This window comes from Rhopalosiphum padi, chromosome 1 (genome assembly GCF_020882245.1).
Source record: "Rhopalosiphum padi isolate XX-2018 chromosome 1, ASM2088224v1, whole genome shotgun sequence".
NCBI lineage: Eukaryota > Metazoa > Arthropoda > Insecta > Hemiptera > Aphididae > Rhopalosiphum > Rhopalosiphum padi.
In genome coordinates this window covers 18,271,012-18,287,306 of record NC_083597.1, presented here as the reverse complement: position 1 = coordinate 18,287,306, position 16,295 = coordinate 18,271,012, and the positions used below count along the sequence as shown (strand labels likewise).

Below are 16,295 nucleotides of genomic sequence, written 5' to 3'. Positions count from 1 at the left end.
GTAGTTACGATCACGAATTACGATGTACTTGCTTTTATATAATTTAAGTATTTTTATATTGTGAAGGAAAAGCTAAGCAACTTCCCAAGCACATCATAATTAGATTTTTTCCATGTAAAATAAAATAAAAATTGAAATAAATACTAAATACTTTTTGTTTATTGATTTGTTATTTATTTCATAATGACATGTCAGTATGGAAAAAAAAAATTAACACTTTTAAGAAAAAAATTAGTAAGTAAAAATTCATAGTTAACATCAACATTTTCTCTTGTGATTTATAAATACTTTCTATGGTTAAATTAATTTTAACAAGGTTATTATATATTTTTTATTACAATGCTCTTGATTGGTATACCTATTTTAAAAAATAATGTTAATAATAAAATTAAAATGTAAATATCTTCTGATATAATAATATAAAAATAATAAAAGAATTGAAGTTTTAAAATAATTAACAGTGCAACATGCACAAAACTGATAAATTAACATAAATAATATGTTATATTATGTTCTACTTGAACGTCTTAAACTTGATGATGGAATTATTGGATCAGTTTTATAAACAAGAGCTTCCATATATGCTTTACGCACAGATTTGCGATCTGCTGGTTTTTTTGATTCTGTTAGCTTTTCATCATCCAGTTCTTGAGTAACACCAAGTGGCTCCAGTTTGTTACGAGGTAACCATTGCCTAGTAAAGTATTTAATCAATGTTAGACATATAGCACACTTATAATCATTGCATATACTGATATACCTATTTATCAACTATCATAATATGACTTACCATGTACGTTTAGAATCAAAAAACAATACCAAGTACACAAGCTCTTTGTAATTACTTGCCAAATTTAATACTTCTGACGGAGGACTTGGAACAGGTATGCCATTATGCAAGTGCCCTGGAGGCATATTTGGGTCAATTATCTTGAAAAAAAAATTAATAATATTAATATAAAAAATAAAAATATATTATATTTTATTTTTATTAATATTTTGCATTTTATTAAGTATTACCAATGCAGGATACCATGGATATCCTCTACATTTAGCCCAGACTAATTGTAATTGTGCAAAGTCATCCTTTTTTCTTTTTTTCTTTTGTTCCTTTTCTGATTCTGAATCCGATGAACTTCCTGTTGAGCTACTACCATCAGAAGATGATCCACTTCCACTAGTACTAGTAGAATTTGAACCAGATTCAGAACCTAAGTAGCTTGATTCTTCATCTGATGGAGAATCATCTTCTGTATCGGTTTTCTTATCTAATAATTTAATAATGATTACTAAGTGATTTACAAAAATTTAATTTAAAGTTAATATAGAAATGTGTAAAGATTATAAGTAATTAACACATATAAACTGTGTAATATCAGGAAAAAATATATTGCAGTAGGAAAACTGTTATTGCCTAATGAGTATAAAATAAATAATATATATTAATATTAATAATAAATTATCAAGTATAAATAATTGCAGCATGGAATCTCTATAACCAATACAAATATTGTTTATAACTTATTAAAAACATAACTCACTAGATCTGTATGCTTTAAAACTTTCAAAATTAGTTGATTGTCTTGTACGTCTAATAAGGGGAGGTGTGATCAAAGGGTCTGTTGATGATTTTTTACGAGTAGAGCTTCTAGAGGTTCTATAAAATATGAGTTAATAATAAATTATTAGTTAATGATATTTTAAAATAATAGTTTAAGTTGAGATATTATAATGATAGTTTTAATATGAAATCTATAAATTAATTATTATTTTTAATTTGTTATTCTTACGTGACTGGAGATGTTGATTTTGACGGGGTTTCTGGTTTTTTAAAAACAAACTGTTCACTTGGTTGATCATTTCTTTTCTTTACACTCCTTTTTAAACTTGTTTTTTCTACTTCCATCTTTTCTTGCTCATCAACATTCTCAGTTTCTTCTGAAAATTATAAATAGTAATATAGAATATACATAATTATAAATTAAAACCTTTTTTCATTTGTTTCACAGTGATTCTAGTCTTATTTACATACAATTAAATTTTAAAACAATTTTTAATTTTATCGTAAATAAAAGGAGCAATAGAAGGAAAATGCATTTTTTTTTACAAAATACTTTCATGTTATTTTGTTTGCAAATATGCGTATGATGAAATATATTATTATAATTGATTTTTTGTTTGTTAATGAATTGAGTTGTTTTTAATTTTATATTATTATTAATGTTTAATGCATAATCAGGTGTTTATTTTCATTTCATGGCTGAGGTCATTTACATCTTTTAAACATCATTATCTATCTTTTGAGTACAATTATTTTAAGTTGTTAATTTGTAGAATATAATGTATGAATTTGTTTTAAAAATTCAAATAAAAAGAGATAGGTTTTGAGATGATCATAATTTTAGTTTAGAAATGTATTTACATTGATAAATATGACAATTTTAAAATTACCATTTTCACATTTTTTTCCTTCCAAGTCAATTTTAGCTCTAAGCTTGGTCAATTCTGTTTTAATCAGACGAGCTCTTTTATTTTGTCGGCCACCTCTGCATTTATCAGCTAACTGTAAAAGTTTACACATACGATCATCATCACCCATGGTATTAGAAGGATTGCATATCTCTTTCAGTTCATGATCAAATTCTGCACTTTTGTCATCTTTGATTTCTTCATTTGTTTTAGCAGCACATTTTAAAGCTTTAGTTTCTTCAACTTCTTTACTGTTTTCAGATAAGGTCATTGAAATAGGATCTAAATCTAAAATCTTAAGATCTCGTTTGGCAGTTCTTAAAACACTTCCACCCTAAACATGATTACAATATATTTTATTTTTTAAGCATATTATTACATAAAATAAACTAAATTAAACTTACTTGATCTCTCATTTTTATACCAGCTTTATAAAATATAGTTTCTTTTGAATTATATGCTAAGCAGTTTGATACCATCAAGTTGAAATCATTCTCAAAAACTTCAAGACTATTATATTCTGAGTTTTTTATTTTTAATTCCATTGTTAGTAAATCCATTGGATGTTTCACAATATCTCCATAGTCAGGGACTTCATTTTGATCAACAGGTTCAATAAATATCTGTCCTGTATCTTTTACAATTAACTGCTGTAATACTGAATGTAAAAAAGCATGGAATGGCCATAGAGATTTAATTGTATATTGTTCATGTCTAAGGAAAAAACATAATATTATTAGACCAACTAAAAAAACAAAAGTGTTTACAAATATTTAATATTTACACTTTGATATTCTCTTTTTTCAAACGTTCTCTTTTACGTATCAGTTCACAAAGTAACCGAACTCTTTCTAAGTCCTGGCGAAGAGCTTGCCAATATTTTAATTGTCGATATAATTCATTCTAAAAATTAATTAATGAATAACATTTTAGACATTACAATATATCAATGTTTAGAATTGAGAAAAAAAATTAATACTGATATTAATATTAAATCTTTTAATTATTTTAAAAGTCAAAATTTCTAATTATGTTTAATAGAACATAATACTTACAAGATCATCTTCATTTCCATTTGATGTGATCGGCTCTTCGCGTCGTGATACATTAGAATGTTGACTAGTTTGTAAACGTCTTAAAAGTGGTACACCATTCCTAAACTGCCGTTTTAATGTCCAATAAGCGATTAGTCGTTGAACAAACTGGCCTTTTTTAGGCACAGATAGCAAATTAGCTATTTCAGTAACTCTAAATAACAAAATTGGAATATTTTGAGAAGTGTTATCATAAAGTAATATATTACTCTATTTCACATAAGAGTAACCTTGGGTGGCAGTATAAAGTGCAATGAGTGTTGTTAACGAGCGTCGAGTCCCATGTTGGAATTGAAAGCTGGCGACAACAACCTAATTAGTAAGAAGTGTGGTCTAACAAAACACAAATTGTATGCCACCCGAGATTATTGTTGCATACATGAGACAGAGTATAGAAACATTACCTTTCAGGTGGGATTGTAGGTATTGATATGACTGGAGCAGCAGAACGTTTTTTAGCTAAAACTCGTCTGGCATTATTTAATTTTTCTCCAGGCGATTGTCGTCCTCGGTTTTCAGCAAGATAATCTACTGGTGCATGTGCATCACAAAAAGCAATTTTTTGAACTAAAACTGTACCTGGTTCAGCATCTCCTAAAAATTGTAATGAAATTCATATTATAATTTGCAAAATAAAAACTTTAGTCCTTAGAAAAAAAAAAAAAATCAATGAATTATTACCAATATTAGAGATGTCATTAGATATAGTTTCCATTTTCATATATAAGCCAGCTTGTTGAGCACATGTGACATGAAATGCTGCATAGCAACTTGTTTTGTGACATTGAATACATGCTCCTACACCACGTTGTTTACAAATATAACATGTAAGTTTCCATCTAGCAGTAGGAATTGTTTCAACACTATCTATTGGTTCTAAAAACACCTTTGGTACACAAATTTAGTATGTAAATTTTGTTTAAATAAATTATTCAGTTCAATTTAATGTGTGACTTACTGTATTTGCAAACCTAACTTCTGGTATCCATAATGCACACACAACATGTGCCCATAATCCACGATCAGTTTGTTTAAATGCACCACAATTGTTGGGGCATAATACACAGTCAACCATACAGGATGGTGAGTGAAGGCATCGCCTTAATACAATAATTATGATTTTTTTTTTAATGATGAGTTATAACTGATATAAAATTTTTTACTTACCGGCAGAGCCATTGTCCTTCAGGTATGTATGGAACACCATAACAGTCTTGGTGAACAGCAAGATTACACATATCACAAAAAAGAATAACGTTTGAATTTTGACATTCCCCATCAAGACAAATAGAACAAACAGCTTCATCATCAATGACTGCTAAACTACTATCAACTTCTTTGTTCATTTGCTATACAAATAAATTAAATATCTATTTACATGTACTTAAAATAGTGTTAAATTATATTTGACATAATTAAAAAAGCAAACCACATACTACAAGAAAATAAGATTCTTTCTCTAAACGATCCATCAACAGCTCAAAAGACTCAATTGATATTCCTGCTAAGCCAGATGATTCCCTACGTTCATTCATAATTTGCAGCCAAGCAGCATCTTCTTCATCCATATCATATTCTACTTCAGTATCCAATTCTTCAACTGACTTTTCAATAAATCTTAATAAAGTAAATAAAATAATAAATTTTCCAAAATTGTTTATAAAGACATAATAGTGCATAATAAATCTTAATTTTAAATGTATTAAAGGGTACCTTATGTAAGAATTGGGCATAGGTGGAGCTTGAAGTATATCATAATTGTCAATCTCTTTAAATGCAGCTTGTGGTAAATTTTGAACAGCTTCTTTACTTTTTGATAAAGAAGAAATTATTGCAGCTGTCTAAAAATCAAAAATATATTTGACACTACTTAAATGTAATTGTGATTAGATAAAACTTACTTTGGAGGGGATTTTAATATCTTTTTTTTGTTTTAAGTAATCATCTTTTGATATTATTGGTAAATAATCTTCAGCATTAAATCGTATTACTTTGTGATCAGCAACTTCAACTTCACATAAAGTTTTTGATAAATGAACAGGCGTTACAGGTTCTGCAACTTCGGGTTGAGACACTCGTGAAAGTGTTGTAAATGTTACTCGCCTTCCTTTCTTTTTTTTACCTACATTACATTATTATAAATTATGATCATCCTTACAAAATTGTTATTGATTTTTGTTATTTTTGTTACTTTTAGCTTTGTTGACGACTGGAGTAATAGTAGTTTGTTTGGTCGGTGTAACAATGTCTAATGGAGGTATAGGACTTGAATGTTGAATATGAGCAAGATGATATTGAAATCCAGTCATGCTTGAATATACTTTGTCACAATCAGCTACTGGACACTTGTAAGGTGGTGGTTTCAGGCTACGTAGCTGACGGCAATATTGGAGTACATCAAAGTCTCCCATTTTTCTTTTTTTCTTTTATACTACATTAAATAGAATATAAAGAAACCACAATATTTATTAATACAAGGGTCAATCCCAGCATGCAAGGGATACCGTAGAAATACAGAATAGGTAAGGGGTAAAGCCAAGTTAAGATAACAATACAGCACATACAATATTTTTTCTTTTTTTTACAAATAATCAAAAATTAATATTAACTATAATAACTGGAGGAAGCATAGCTCTCCGCATCCCACTACGGGTATTCTCGCTAGCATGGTAAATGAACATAAAATACAAGAAACAAAGTAGTAAAAGTTAATATTGTTGTGGACACTGGATAATGAATAGAATAGATATATATTAATAAGGAAACTTACCACAAAATATTTCTAATGATAAACTGCTTAGTCAAAAAATATCACAACATATTATGCGAAAACGTTAAACCAGTATATTTGATGTAAAATAACAACAACATGATTACATTATATTATTATTTATTAAATGGTTCTTCAAAAAATCGTTACAACACGCCACATTTCCATATTAGTTATTACCTATAGGTATTCTGTTTAAATAACAAACATAATAATATTATCATGCATGTTATTATATTGTAATCGTTGTAATCACTTTATCAATTGAAATTGGCGGTTAAACCATGGTTAATGCATATATAATATATATATATTATAGTCTATGGGTTTAACGCAGTTATTAATAAACATATTGTTACAATAATATTATTGTAATATTAATAACTACTTAGTAGTTACTAGTTACTGGTAAACAGTAAACAATTATGCCGGCTGAGTTGTTGAGTATCAAGAAAAAAAAGTATGTACAAAAATGCAGTGGTTGTAGTGCCAGTAGTGGTACTGCAAATAGCAACTAATAACTAAACTATTGTTACATTATTATCCATATAATATTATAATTAGTACAGTTAAGTTGGTTTATTATTTTATTTAACTAGTATTTATAGTTTATACGTATTACGTTTATATATATAATATATTCTATATGACAATTCAACAATTGATAATATGAAAATATCGTGCCGATTGCATTATTGCAGCTACACGTACCTAATACCTATCTATATTATACTTGCATAATAAAATATTTTAATAGTATACACAGCTTTAATTATTACTCAATAATTTAATATTTAACCAGTGACTTTTTTCCGAGTTTTTTCACTAGGTTGAATACTTGCATACTTGCGTCTTTACTTTCATCAAATATTTAATTAATCAATAATGAGCCATTGATAGACTATGAAAGAAATTCGGCCCAGGAAAACTATTTTACTGCCCTCAAATTTTTACGTACGTTTCTCTGCTCCTCCCACCACTTTCAAAATATTCTTTTTCTTTGATTTTAAGCTTAATCTAAAAGCGTGTAAAGTACGAATATGTAATAGTAATGCAATTTCACGTCAATTAATTGTATAAAACAATTTTAATATTTGAATTGGGAGGAGGGGCAGAGGAACATACGTCAAATTAATTTTTTCTTATAAAGATAAATTTAGTGAGTTTTTAGGGTATAAATGCATGCTTATTTTGAAGTTTTGTAAAACATAATTGCCCTGAGATTAATGATTACTAAACAGAATAATTCATAGTTTGTAGTGTTCGTTCTTAATAAAAACAAGATAAATTATTAAATTTAAAAAAAATATATAGTTTTTTTTAATCTAAAAGTCACTTTTATTTTTAACAATGTCAATAATGTCATCAACGAATAACGATCACGGATCAACACCAATATTACTCAATATAATTTTCTCTTCTTCCTTAAGCAGGAATGCTTAATTAATAATTAGGCATTTCTGCTAATTAGTAATTAATAATAATCATTTTGAATGAAGTATGAGCATTGAACAGCCTGCTGCGGCTATGACAGTACGGCCTACCAGGAAACTTCCAATATTCTGCTAGCAGGGTGAACCACTATAATATTAGTGAGTTATTTTCCCTTAAATATAATTAGATATAATTATTCCATTAAAATATTAAATTAATCAATTTTTTTTGTGTAGATTGGCCAGATTGTAACTAGATAGTACTCTAACTCCCAAGTTGTTATAGTCACCAATTAAGTAGTTATACTTATTAGGATATTTTTGTTACATACAATAACAAAATATTATACCTATATTATTATATTAATTAAATTGTATGTTGTGTTCTCGAGTATCAAACACACACTATAGTACTAGACAAATTTTTGAGAGGGGTGATTTCCAAAATTTAAATTTTGCATACAAAATGCGCTTGCTATTTTAACATTGATAAAAAATTGGAAATGACAAAACTACCACGATTTCATCGAGCACCCATTATAGGATAAGTTAAGACTTAAGTTACAGATTCTGATATTGTTATAAATTGGTTACTAATTTTCTAGTTTGGTTTAACCTAGTTTGATAGGTTAATTTCAAGGTGCCCACCCCCAAAATTTGATTTCAGTTACGGCTTTAATATTAATTATTAAAATTTTCAAATTATTATATCACCGATATTTCCGATATGTTCCATATTTATTATCATAGGACATAGACTTATTATCCATTATACTAAATTACTAAACGTTATGTATTCAAAAACTACTCGTTCAAATTTTAATTTTGATGTTTACGTAAACATTTTATTGTAGAAAAGGGAAGTTGTCATTTTGTTAAACAGAAGTGTATGTATACATTGGATATACTGGATAGTAAGTATAATAAACATTAAAAATTTAATGATATGGATTTCATGTATATTTAAATATTAAAAAATCAGACTTTGAATAACTGAATTACTTATTAAAAAAGAGGGGGTAACATGCTTATGATGAATCACCTTTCTATAGGGTTGTTAGATTTTGAAACCCTTAAGGGGCCTCAAAACATTATATTATTTAATATTTTAGTATGTAAGTATAAATAGTATAATTTTTATATTTATTTACATTAAATATTTTTCACTTGAATGTATTTTTTTCAATAGAATTGTACCAATAGGAATTCATTACAAATTAAAATTAAATTAATTTTACAAACCATTAGTTAGTTTTTAAGAATCGGTACAAACTGAATGGTCTGAATGACCGACCGGGGTACGAGGACATGCTGTTAAAATCGGGACGAATAGCAAGCCCACCCTTTTATAATTGCAAAGGCGTTTAAATTTGAGGGCATAAGTGTTGAGTTTCACCTAAAATATTGTATTTTTTCATATATCTACTAATGATTTTTTTTTATATATAGAGCATTATAAGTACTATAAAATTTCTATTTTTTGTACACAAGTTAGATTATTTTTCACTGATACTCTCCCTCCATACAAAAGTTATGTTTATGCCACAGAATGTAAGTATACTCAATGATGATAATAATGATAATATATTATGTAACTTCACCACGGAGTAACGGACGGTTCACGCGTGCCGTTGACATTTAATTTTCGTTTTGCACGAACGCGTTTTAAATGTTTTAGAGAATATAATTTTCAAACGGTGGAAAAAATACAGTTCTAAAAATGTCAAAAATCCAATCGTTTGTAACTACCCAAGAACTTTTTTTTCCGTCCGTAATTTAGGGTCTCTATACATAATATAAAGGGTGAATCACCAAACATGTTATCTCTCTCCCCGGCCTTCTTTTTACCTTAATATATTTAATCGAATTATGATTTTTGGAATTTTTATTAAACTTAATAAAGTAAACATTAATATTTTTATGCCATTTAAATACCTTCTAAATTAGCATTGAAAATAAACTTCTTTTAAAAACCGAAATTCACAATTCCAAAAAGTAGTTTACGAGTTATTAAACTGTTTGTAATAGCTACTTATAGTGGTTTTATATAGGTATAAAACATAAAATAGATGCGTAATACCTATTTAGTCTAGTATCTACTTGTAAATAATCAGTGCTCGAATTGGAAAAAAATTGAGGACGGACGCTGATTTTAACTCAGAAAACACCGTTCCATAGCAAATAAATTGTAAAGTAACCCGTTGTAGACTTCGTCCCCCACACCCCCTGTACATATAGAAAGGTGCTATAAAGCTAGTATTTCTCTTCGCTTAATTAAATGAAGGGGGACGCTGAAATCTATGAAAAAATGAAAGCGGACTCCGTCCGCCTGCGTTCCCCCCCCCAATTCGAGCACTGTAAATAATTATTCTTTGATAATTTTTATAAACTTATGTTTATACAATTATACAACCATTTTTTACCTATATTTTTAAACCTATTATCGTTGACTATTATACTTACTTACTATATAAAGATTAATAATTTAATAGCTGCTTGTTTAAATTTCGATTTAACATTTTTTGTCGATACAATTTGAAATAAAAAAAAATAGTTTGAAAAGTAATTTGAAGAAAATAAGTTAATATTCAATTTATAACACTTATTAAATGACTTATAGAATGTATGTATAGTTATTTTAAAATATGGTAAATTTAAATAAACTTGCAAATTCAAAAAATCAGAATTAGAATAAATTCATCATTAAAGTCAACATAAGCATTCCTGATGGGAATCACTATGTGTATAATGTATTGTGCGCGTGCGGGTGTGTAACGTGAATGATTTTTTCGAAAATACAAAAATTCGATTATGCCCGATGAACAATAATTTTACATAAGTTTACCCAAACACTCAACAGAAATTTGCCGTTTGAATAAAAAATACGATCGACACAATACCGACTATGCTACCGGGTATACGATATATTTAAATACAATGGGCTTGATATATTATACAGGCAACAGGCGTATATAATACCACACGTTGACGATATTATCGTTCTGCATTCACGCTCGTTTACATCAGAACCATTTTAGATTTTAGTATTTTACTGTATCGCCAGGTAAAATGTACAACACATTCATAATAATACACTTATTGTAGCCTAAGGAGCTGAAAAATATTTTATTATTATATACCTATAAAGTGTATAAATTACTAACTAAAATCTAAAAATGGCTTATCCCAAATAGCGACAATACAAAAATTTCAACAGTTTTCATATTATATTTTTAAACAAATGAAATAATTTTAAAATACTACGAAAATTAGCATGGAGTTAGCATGAATTGATTAGATTATTATCATAATTTGCATGATACTATTTAATGATATTAATAATCAATAAATTTTTATTTTTTGAGGGGGGAGGGTTGTTGAAATGTTTCACCAGCCCCATACCTAGATTGTAAAAATATATTTTCTGAATTTTTTTTCTGCCAATAATTAGCATGCAATTAGCATAAAGTTGAACGCCTACGCCCCAAATTCGCTCGCCAATATTTACCTTTAAAATTATAGCAATTACAAATTGTTTACATTATAGGTTTTACACCAGGTAGATATATAAAAAAAAAGTTTAACTTTTTCTTCTTGTTAAAATTATAAACATAGTTCCAGAAATAATACAATACGATATGATATTATATTGTGATATATATTTATGAATGATTAAAACATTTAAAACTAAATACAAATTATTGATGTTGCATTAGATATACAATATTAAATTATACTATAAGGTAAGCGTAATGTGCTAAAGCTATGTAGACTGTGTAGCGTAGTGTATGACAGTTCTATCGCTAGGTATCGAAATTATTTTTAACATTAACCTAAACAACGAAATGTTTTCACGAAATGTATTTATTTCTTGCAGTGCTTGAATTGGGAAAAATTAAGTAGTGGAGCTCAATCCAACGATTTAAAAACTGTGTTTCAAGTGCACAATTACTTAAAACAGACCCGTGGAGGACTTTGCCAACCTTATACTTATATTTTGAACACTACTTTTCAGCTACACAGATATTTTAATTCTACCTTCATATTAGTCCACAGAATAGATATGTATAATAAATTATAGGTAAAGAACAGTGTGATATTATAATTAATTAATAAGCAAACTACAAAAAAAAAAATATATAGGGCCATAAAAGTGATAATAATAATAATGATTAATTAATAAACTATTATCAAAAATAATTTTGATACTAAAAATTATAAAATTCGTTATATTATAAATTGAAATCCATATTTTAATAAAAATTACTTTGGACATAAGTTTGTGACGTCGCCCCGTTTTTGTGAAAAAATAAAGTTGGGTTACGTAAAAAAAAAAAAAATAAATAAATAGTAGGCAAGCTCCGTCCCCCTGCGCACCCCTCAACACGAGTACTGATTTCTTGTTAATGACTGATGTTTATGCATTAAAATGCAATAATTATAATTTTGATACATTTTTATACCCTTGACTTACAGATCATTATACGTATTTTTATTCACACTTTATATATATATAAGCTGGAGTAATCATTATCTCTCTAAGCAGAACTGGCCTTAGGGTGGAGCGAAGTCAAATTTTTTTAGGTGACGCCTAAAATAAAGATCTTTTTCTTATTTGTAAGTCGGCTAGACCCAAAATGTCATACCAAAGCGCGAAGCTAGGGGTATGGGACACGTTGGTCCCTTCCTTAAGATCGACACTGTCCCTAAGCATCTATAATATGTTTCAAAGTAATAATAAATAATAACTTATTTAATTTACATTGTTTTTAATAATATAAATTGTATACCTTATGTAATATGTGTACTATACTCTATAGTCAGATAGTCTATACTCTATATTATACTACTTGTTCCAAACCTAATCTAATGCGCATGGCCATACCGTTTACAGATACCTTACGGTGATGTAATTTAGTAAATTATACTTTTATAGTATTTAATTAAATAATTAATAGCTACTTTTAAAAATAATAATATTTTTTTTTTAGGTATTGAGAAAAGAGCAATTGTTAGTATAATTGTATTTTTAACTTCAAAATAAGTAGGTACAAGCCACTTTCCTCTTCTTGTATTCAACCCTTATGATTGGTTTTACAGTTGGTTATGCACGTCTTCAGTATATAAGCCATTTTATAAATGTTTTAATTAACAATAACATATTTTTTTGTTACTTCTAAAATAATGTATCTAAGATTCTAAAAACTAAATCTTCTTACTGAATATTGAAATAATTAAAAATCAAGGGGAAAGACAAATGTGGCTAAGTTATCTTCAATCCTCATTCCCATGACTTAAAATTATCTTAAAAATATTTGTATATTTATCATGTACGTGTAATTAATAAAACATTACATCTAATTTCAGTTATAAAATTTTAATATTATAGGAATTAGGAACTTGCAAAATGTAAGTCCTCCGAAATGTTTATCTTAGTTGTATTATGCTGGTAAATATACATTCAAAAGATCATTCAAATTCCTAATAGTTATAGTATATGTTGTTCGAAAATATCAGGAAGTTAGCTGTTTTACTGTAGGCTGAAAACTTAAATTACTATACATTTAAATATTGTTTTTAAGATATAATTAATTTTAAAATCAATTTATATATATTAGTCTAATAAAAAATACCGTTTTATTTTATTTGTTTTTGAGATGAAAGTTAATATTAACCTAAATTTTATGGATTTATCTTGTTTTTTTTTTACCAGAACTATGCATTAGTTATTATTTATTTTAAAGCGAAAAACTGCTTGAAAATAAATAGTATACAATAAAAGCCACATTTGGAGCGAAACCCAGATAACTCTGGAGTTATCTACGTTTTAAATGGAAAAAAACTAGACAACTCTATTTACATTATATGTTCTATAATGGATGGTCGGATTTGTTTTGTTCTTGTACAGATATACACTACACGTCTAAACGTAATTTGTTTCTTAATTTTAAATGGCCAAACCCCATTTACAAAAAATGGAGTTATCTCGTTCTTGCACAAACTCATTTGGTTGGGTATGTGTACCGTATTTTGTAGTATAATTATATTGTTATATTTTAAAACTTTTAGCCATCTAAATTTTAAAAATACCTGTTGAACACTACCCTCTATACAGAATCAGTATTATTAATTTATATTAAGTTTTTAAATTTTAAATACAACTAAAATACAAGAAAGAAAAAGTATTTGAATACCAATATTCAAAAAACTTAAAATTTTACAATTCTAGTTATCAGTTATTATTTATTAGTTTTCCATCAAAATGCAGTTCATAATTCTTATAAAATAAACTACAATTATTAATCATTTAGGGTAATAATTATTTAACGAATAATATTAACAATAGTTGTACTTTTCCAGACTGGTCTGATTAGAATTGGGATAGATTATTTATTTTATTTTGTATTTAAATATTATTTCAAGGTATTCAACATTATAAGACTATAATGGAAAACCAGTAAATAATTTACCTTATAGGTACTTTTTGAATTTTTAACAAAGAGAATTAATCGTTTTTTGTACAATATACGTGAAAGTATATAATATTCAGAAGGGCATGCAATTTCGAGGAAAATGATAAAAATGACAGCTTTTAACGTTTTCTCGTAGTCTAGTATTATTAAGTTGATTTTATATCGATGAAGATTGCAAAAAGCGAACATTTCATAATATTATTTATATGATACATTTTTTAAATTTTACACTCATACAATTTATAATATGGTGTATATATTTTCTTAAATCATAGTCATTCCTCTATGACTGCAGTACACTATATTATCAATTATCTCAAATCGCGAAAAGGCCAGTAGACATTATGTTTTCAATAATAATACGTTTTTAGTAATAACTAAGTTATTATAACTTATTACATATTATTGAATATTTGTAATTTGTAAACTTTTGTAGATACTCGTAATGTTACAATCACAAAACTATGTTTGAAGTTTGAAATTTTTGCTACATATTTTTGGAAACACATTTAACTCGTCATGCAATGCGCAGTAACTGTGTGGTGAAAATATCGAGCCGATCAAATATATTATTAGGTAGTTATCATTATGTTTCCGCTATTCTGTCACCGCGCTTTGTTTAGCCAGTGTGGGAAGATATTTGAGCTTTTATAGGTATTAATGTTTTACAGTATTCAAATATATATACATTTTTTTAAAATTATTTATTGCTTACGTATTTTATTAAAATAATGTTAATTAAAAAACAATTTGTGGACGATTATAACAACGTTACGTGGTAAATTGATATTTTTATTCTAAAGCTATATGTATTAACTATTGGTTCGTTAACACCACAAGCTATTGGCTACCCTACTACTTTAAATTGTATATCTGCATTGACGTATTGTTACGTTAAAAAGCAAAGAACTATATTTTCTGAAATTTGTATATTTTAAATTTTATAGTTATTATTAATATACCTACTAAAAAAGGTATAGTCTATATATACTGTAACCTATATCGATACATTTTTTGAATGAGTTTGTTTACCAGTAACATGATATTATTATTTTTTTTTGTACAAAATATTTTATTGGGTATTTGGACATAATATTAATGATATTATATTCTAGAAAATAATATTGTTAATAAATGTTATGACGTTATGTATTAAAAGTTCACGTTATATGGTTTTTCATATAAATAAAAATGTATCTATGTACGTATTAATTTCAGAATTATTTCCTTTTATTCTTCTGATCTTATAGTTATTTATTAGTTATTACAATTTACAATTATATTTATTAAATAGATTTTCATTTTATCATTTAATAAGAAGGAACTCATTTACTCATTCTTAAAATTAAGTTATTCTTTAAGTATTATATGTTATATATGATACATAACATTTATTTTTAGAATTTTAAATATATTGTAGATCATATTAATAGATAGATTTGTAGTAGGAAATGCAACTCAATTTTTTATGACAGTCAACAGTAAAAATACGACTAAAATTTATGAGTTCTTATTTAAAAAGTTACAGCCGATATCGTGTTCCAGGATTTCAGGTGCCTGGTTTAAATAACTTTCACAATAGATATTTCAACATCAAGTATAATTATAAATATTCTTAGCATTTTATTATATTTTTTAAATTATAAAAGGATTTTCATTTTCATTGCTGATAATTAAATTAATTTTTTAAATTTAAATTACACTATGGTTGACTAAGTAATTCCCTTGTAGTATATTGTATAACTTATTAATCCTCACTCATGTCTAAATAAATTACGGAGATACTTATTTTAATGTTGCACGAAGAAAAAAATAAAATTTGAATGATTTATGATAAATTATATAGTTATAACGTAAATTAATTTATTATTGTAAACGGATGTCGTAAAAGACGCATTACATAAATGTGTTTAAAAATTGAAGAAGAAAGTTTTATGTTGAGTTATTTATTTTTCATTGTAAAAATAGCTTATTAATTATATATACCGAAGAATGTGTAATTTTTGAGTAAAAAAACATATGCTATATGTTACTAAAGTCAGGTGGGTACTATATT

The 16,295-nt window shown here is 26.8% G+C and overlaps 1 protein-coding gene across 1 annotated transcript; it reads right to left on the bottom strand.

Moving 5' to 3' along the window:
• Positions 1-137: 137 nt before the first annotated feature.
• On the bottom strand, positions 138-6,545 carry LOC132931954 (bromodomain and PHD finger-containing protein 3). The gene is made up of 18 exons (XM_060998076.1): positions 6,334-6,545; positions 5,755-5,994; positions 5,465-5,685; positions 5,277-5,404; positions 5,000-5,180; positions 4,731-4,912; positions 4,522-4,663; positions 4,245-4,449; positions 3,968-4,157; positions 3,525-3,717; positions 3,254-3,372; positions 2,874-3,183; positions 2,452-2,803; positions 1,791-1,938; positions 1,542-1,657; positions 1,021-1,268; positions 791-930; positions 138-694 (listed from the first exon to the last, which is right to left on the bottom strand). Exons 2-18 carry the CDS (start codon positions 5,972-5,974, stop codon positions 508-510), a joined length of 3,282 nt encoding a protein of 1,093 aa, XP_060854059.1. The 5' UTR covers positions 5,975-5,994; positions 6,334-6,545; the 3' UTR covers positions 138-507.
• Positions 6,546-16,295: the final 9,750 nt, after the last annotated feature.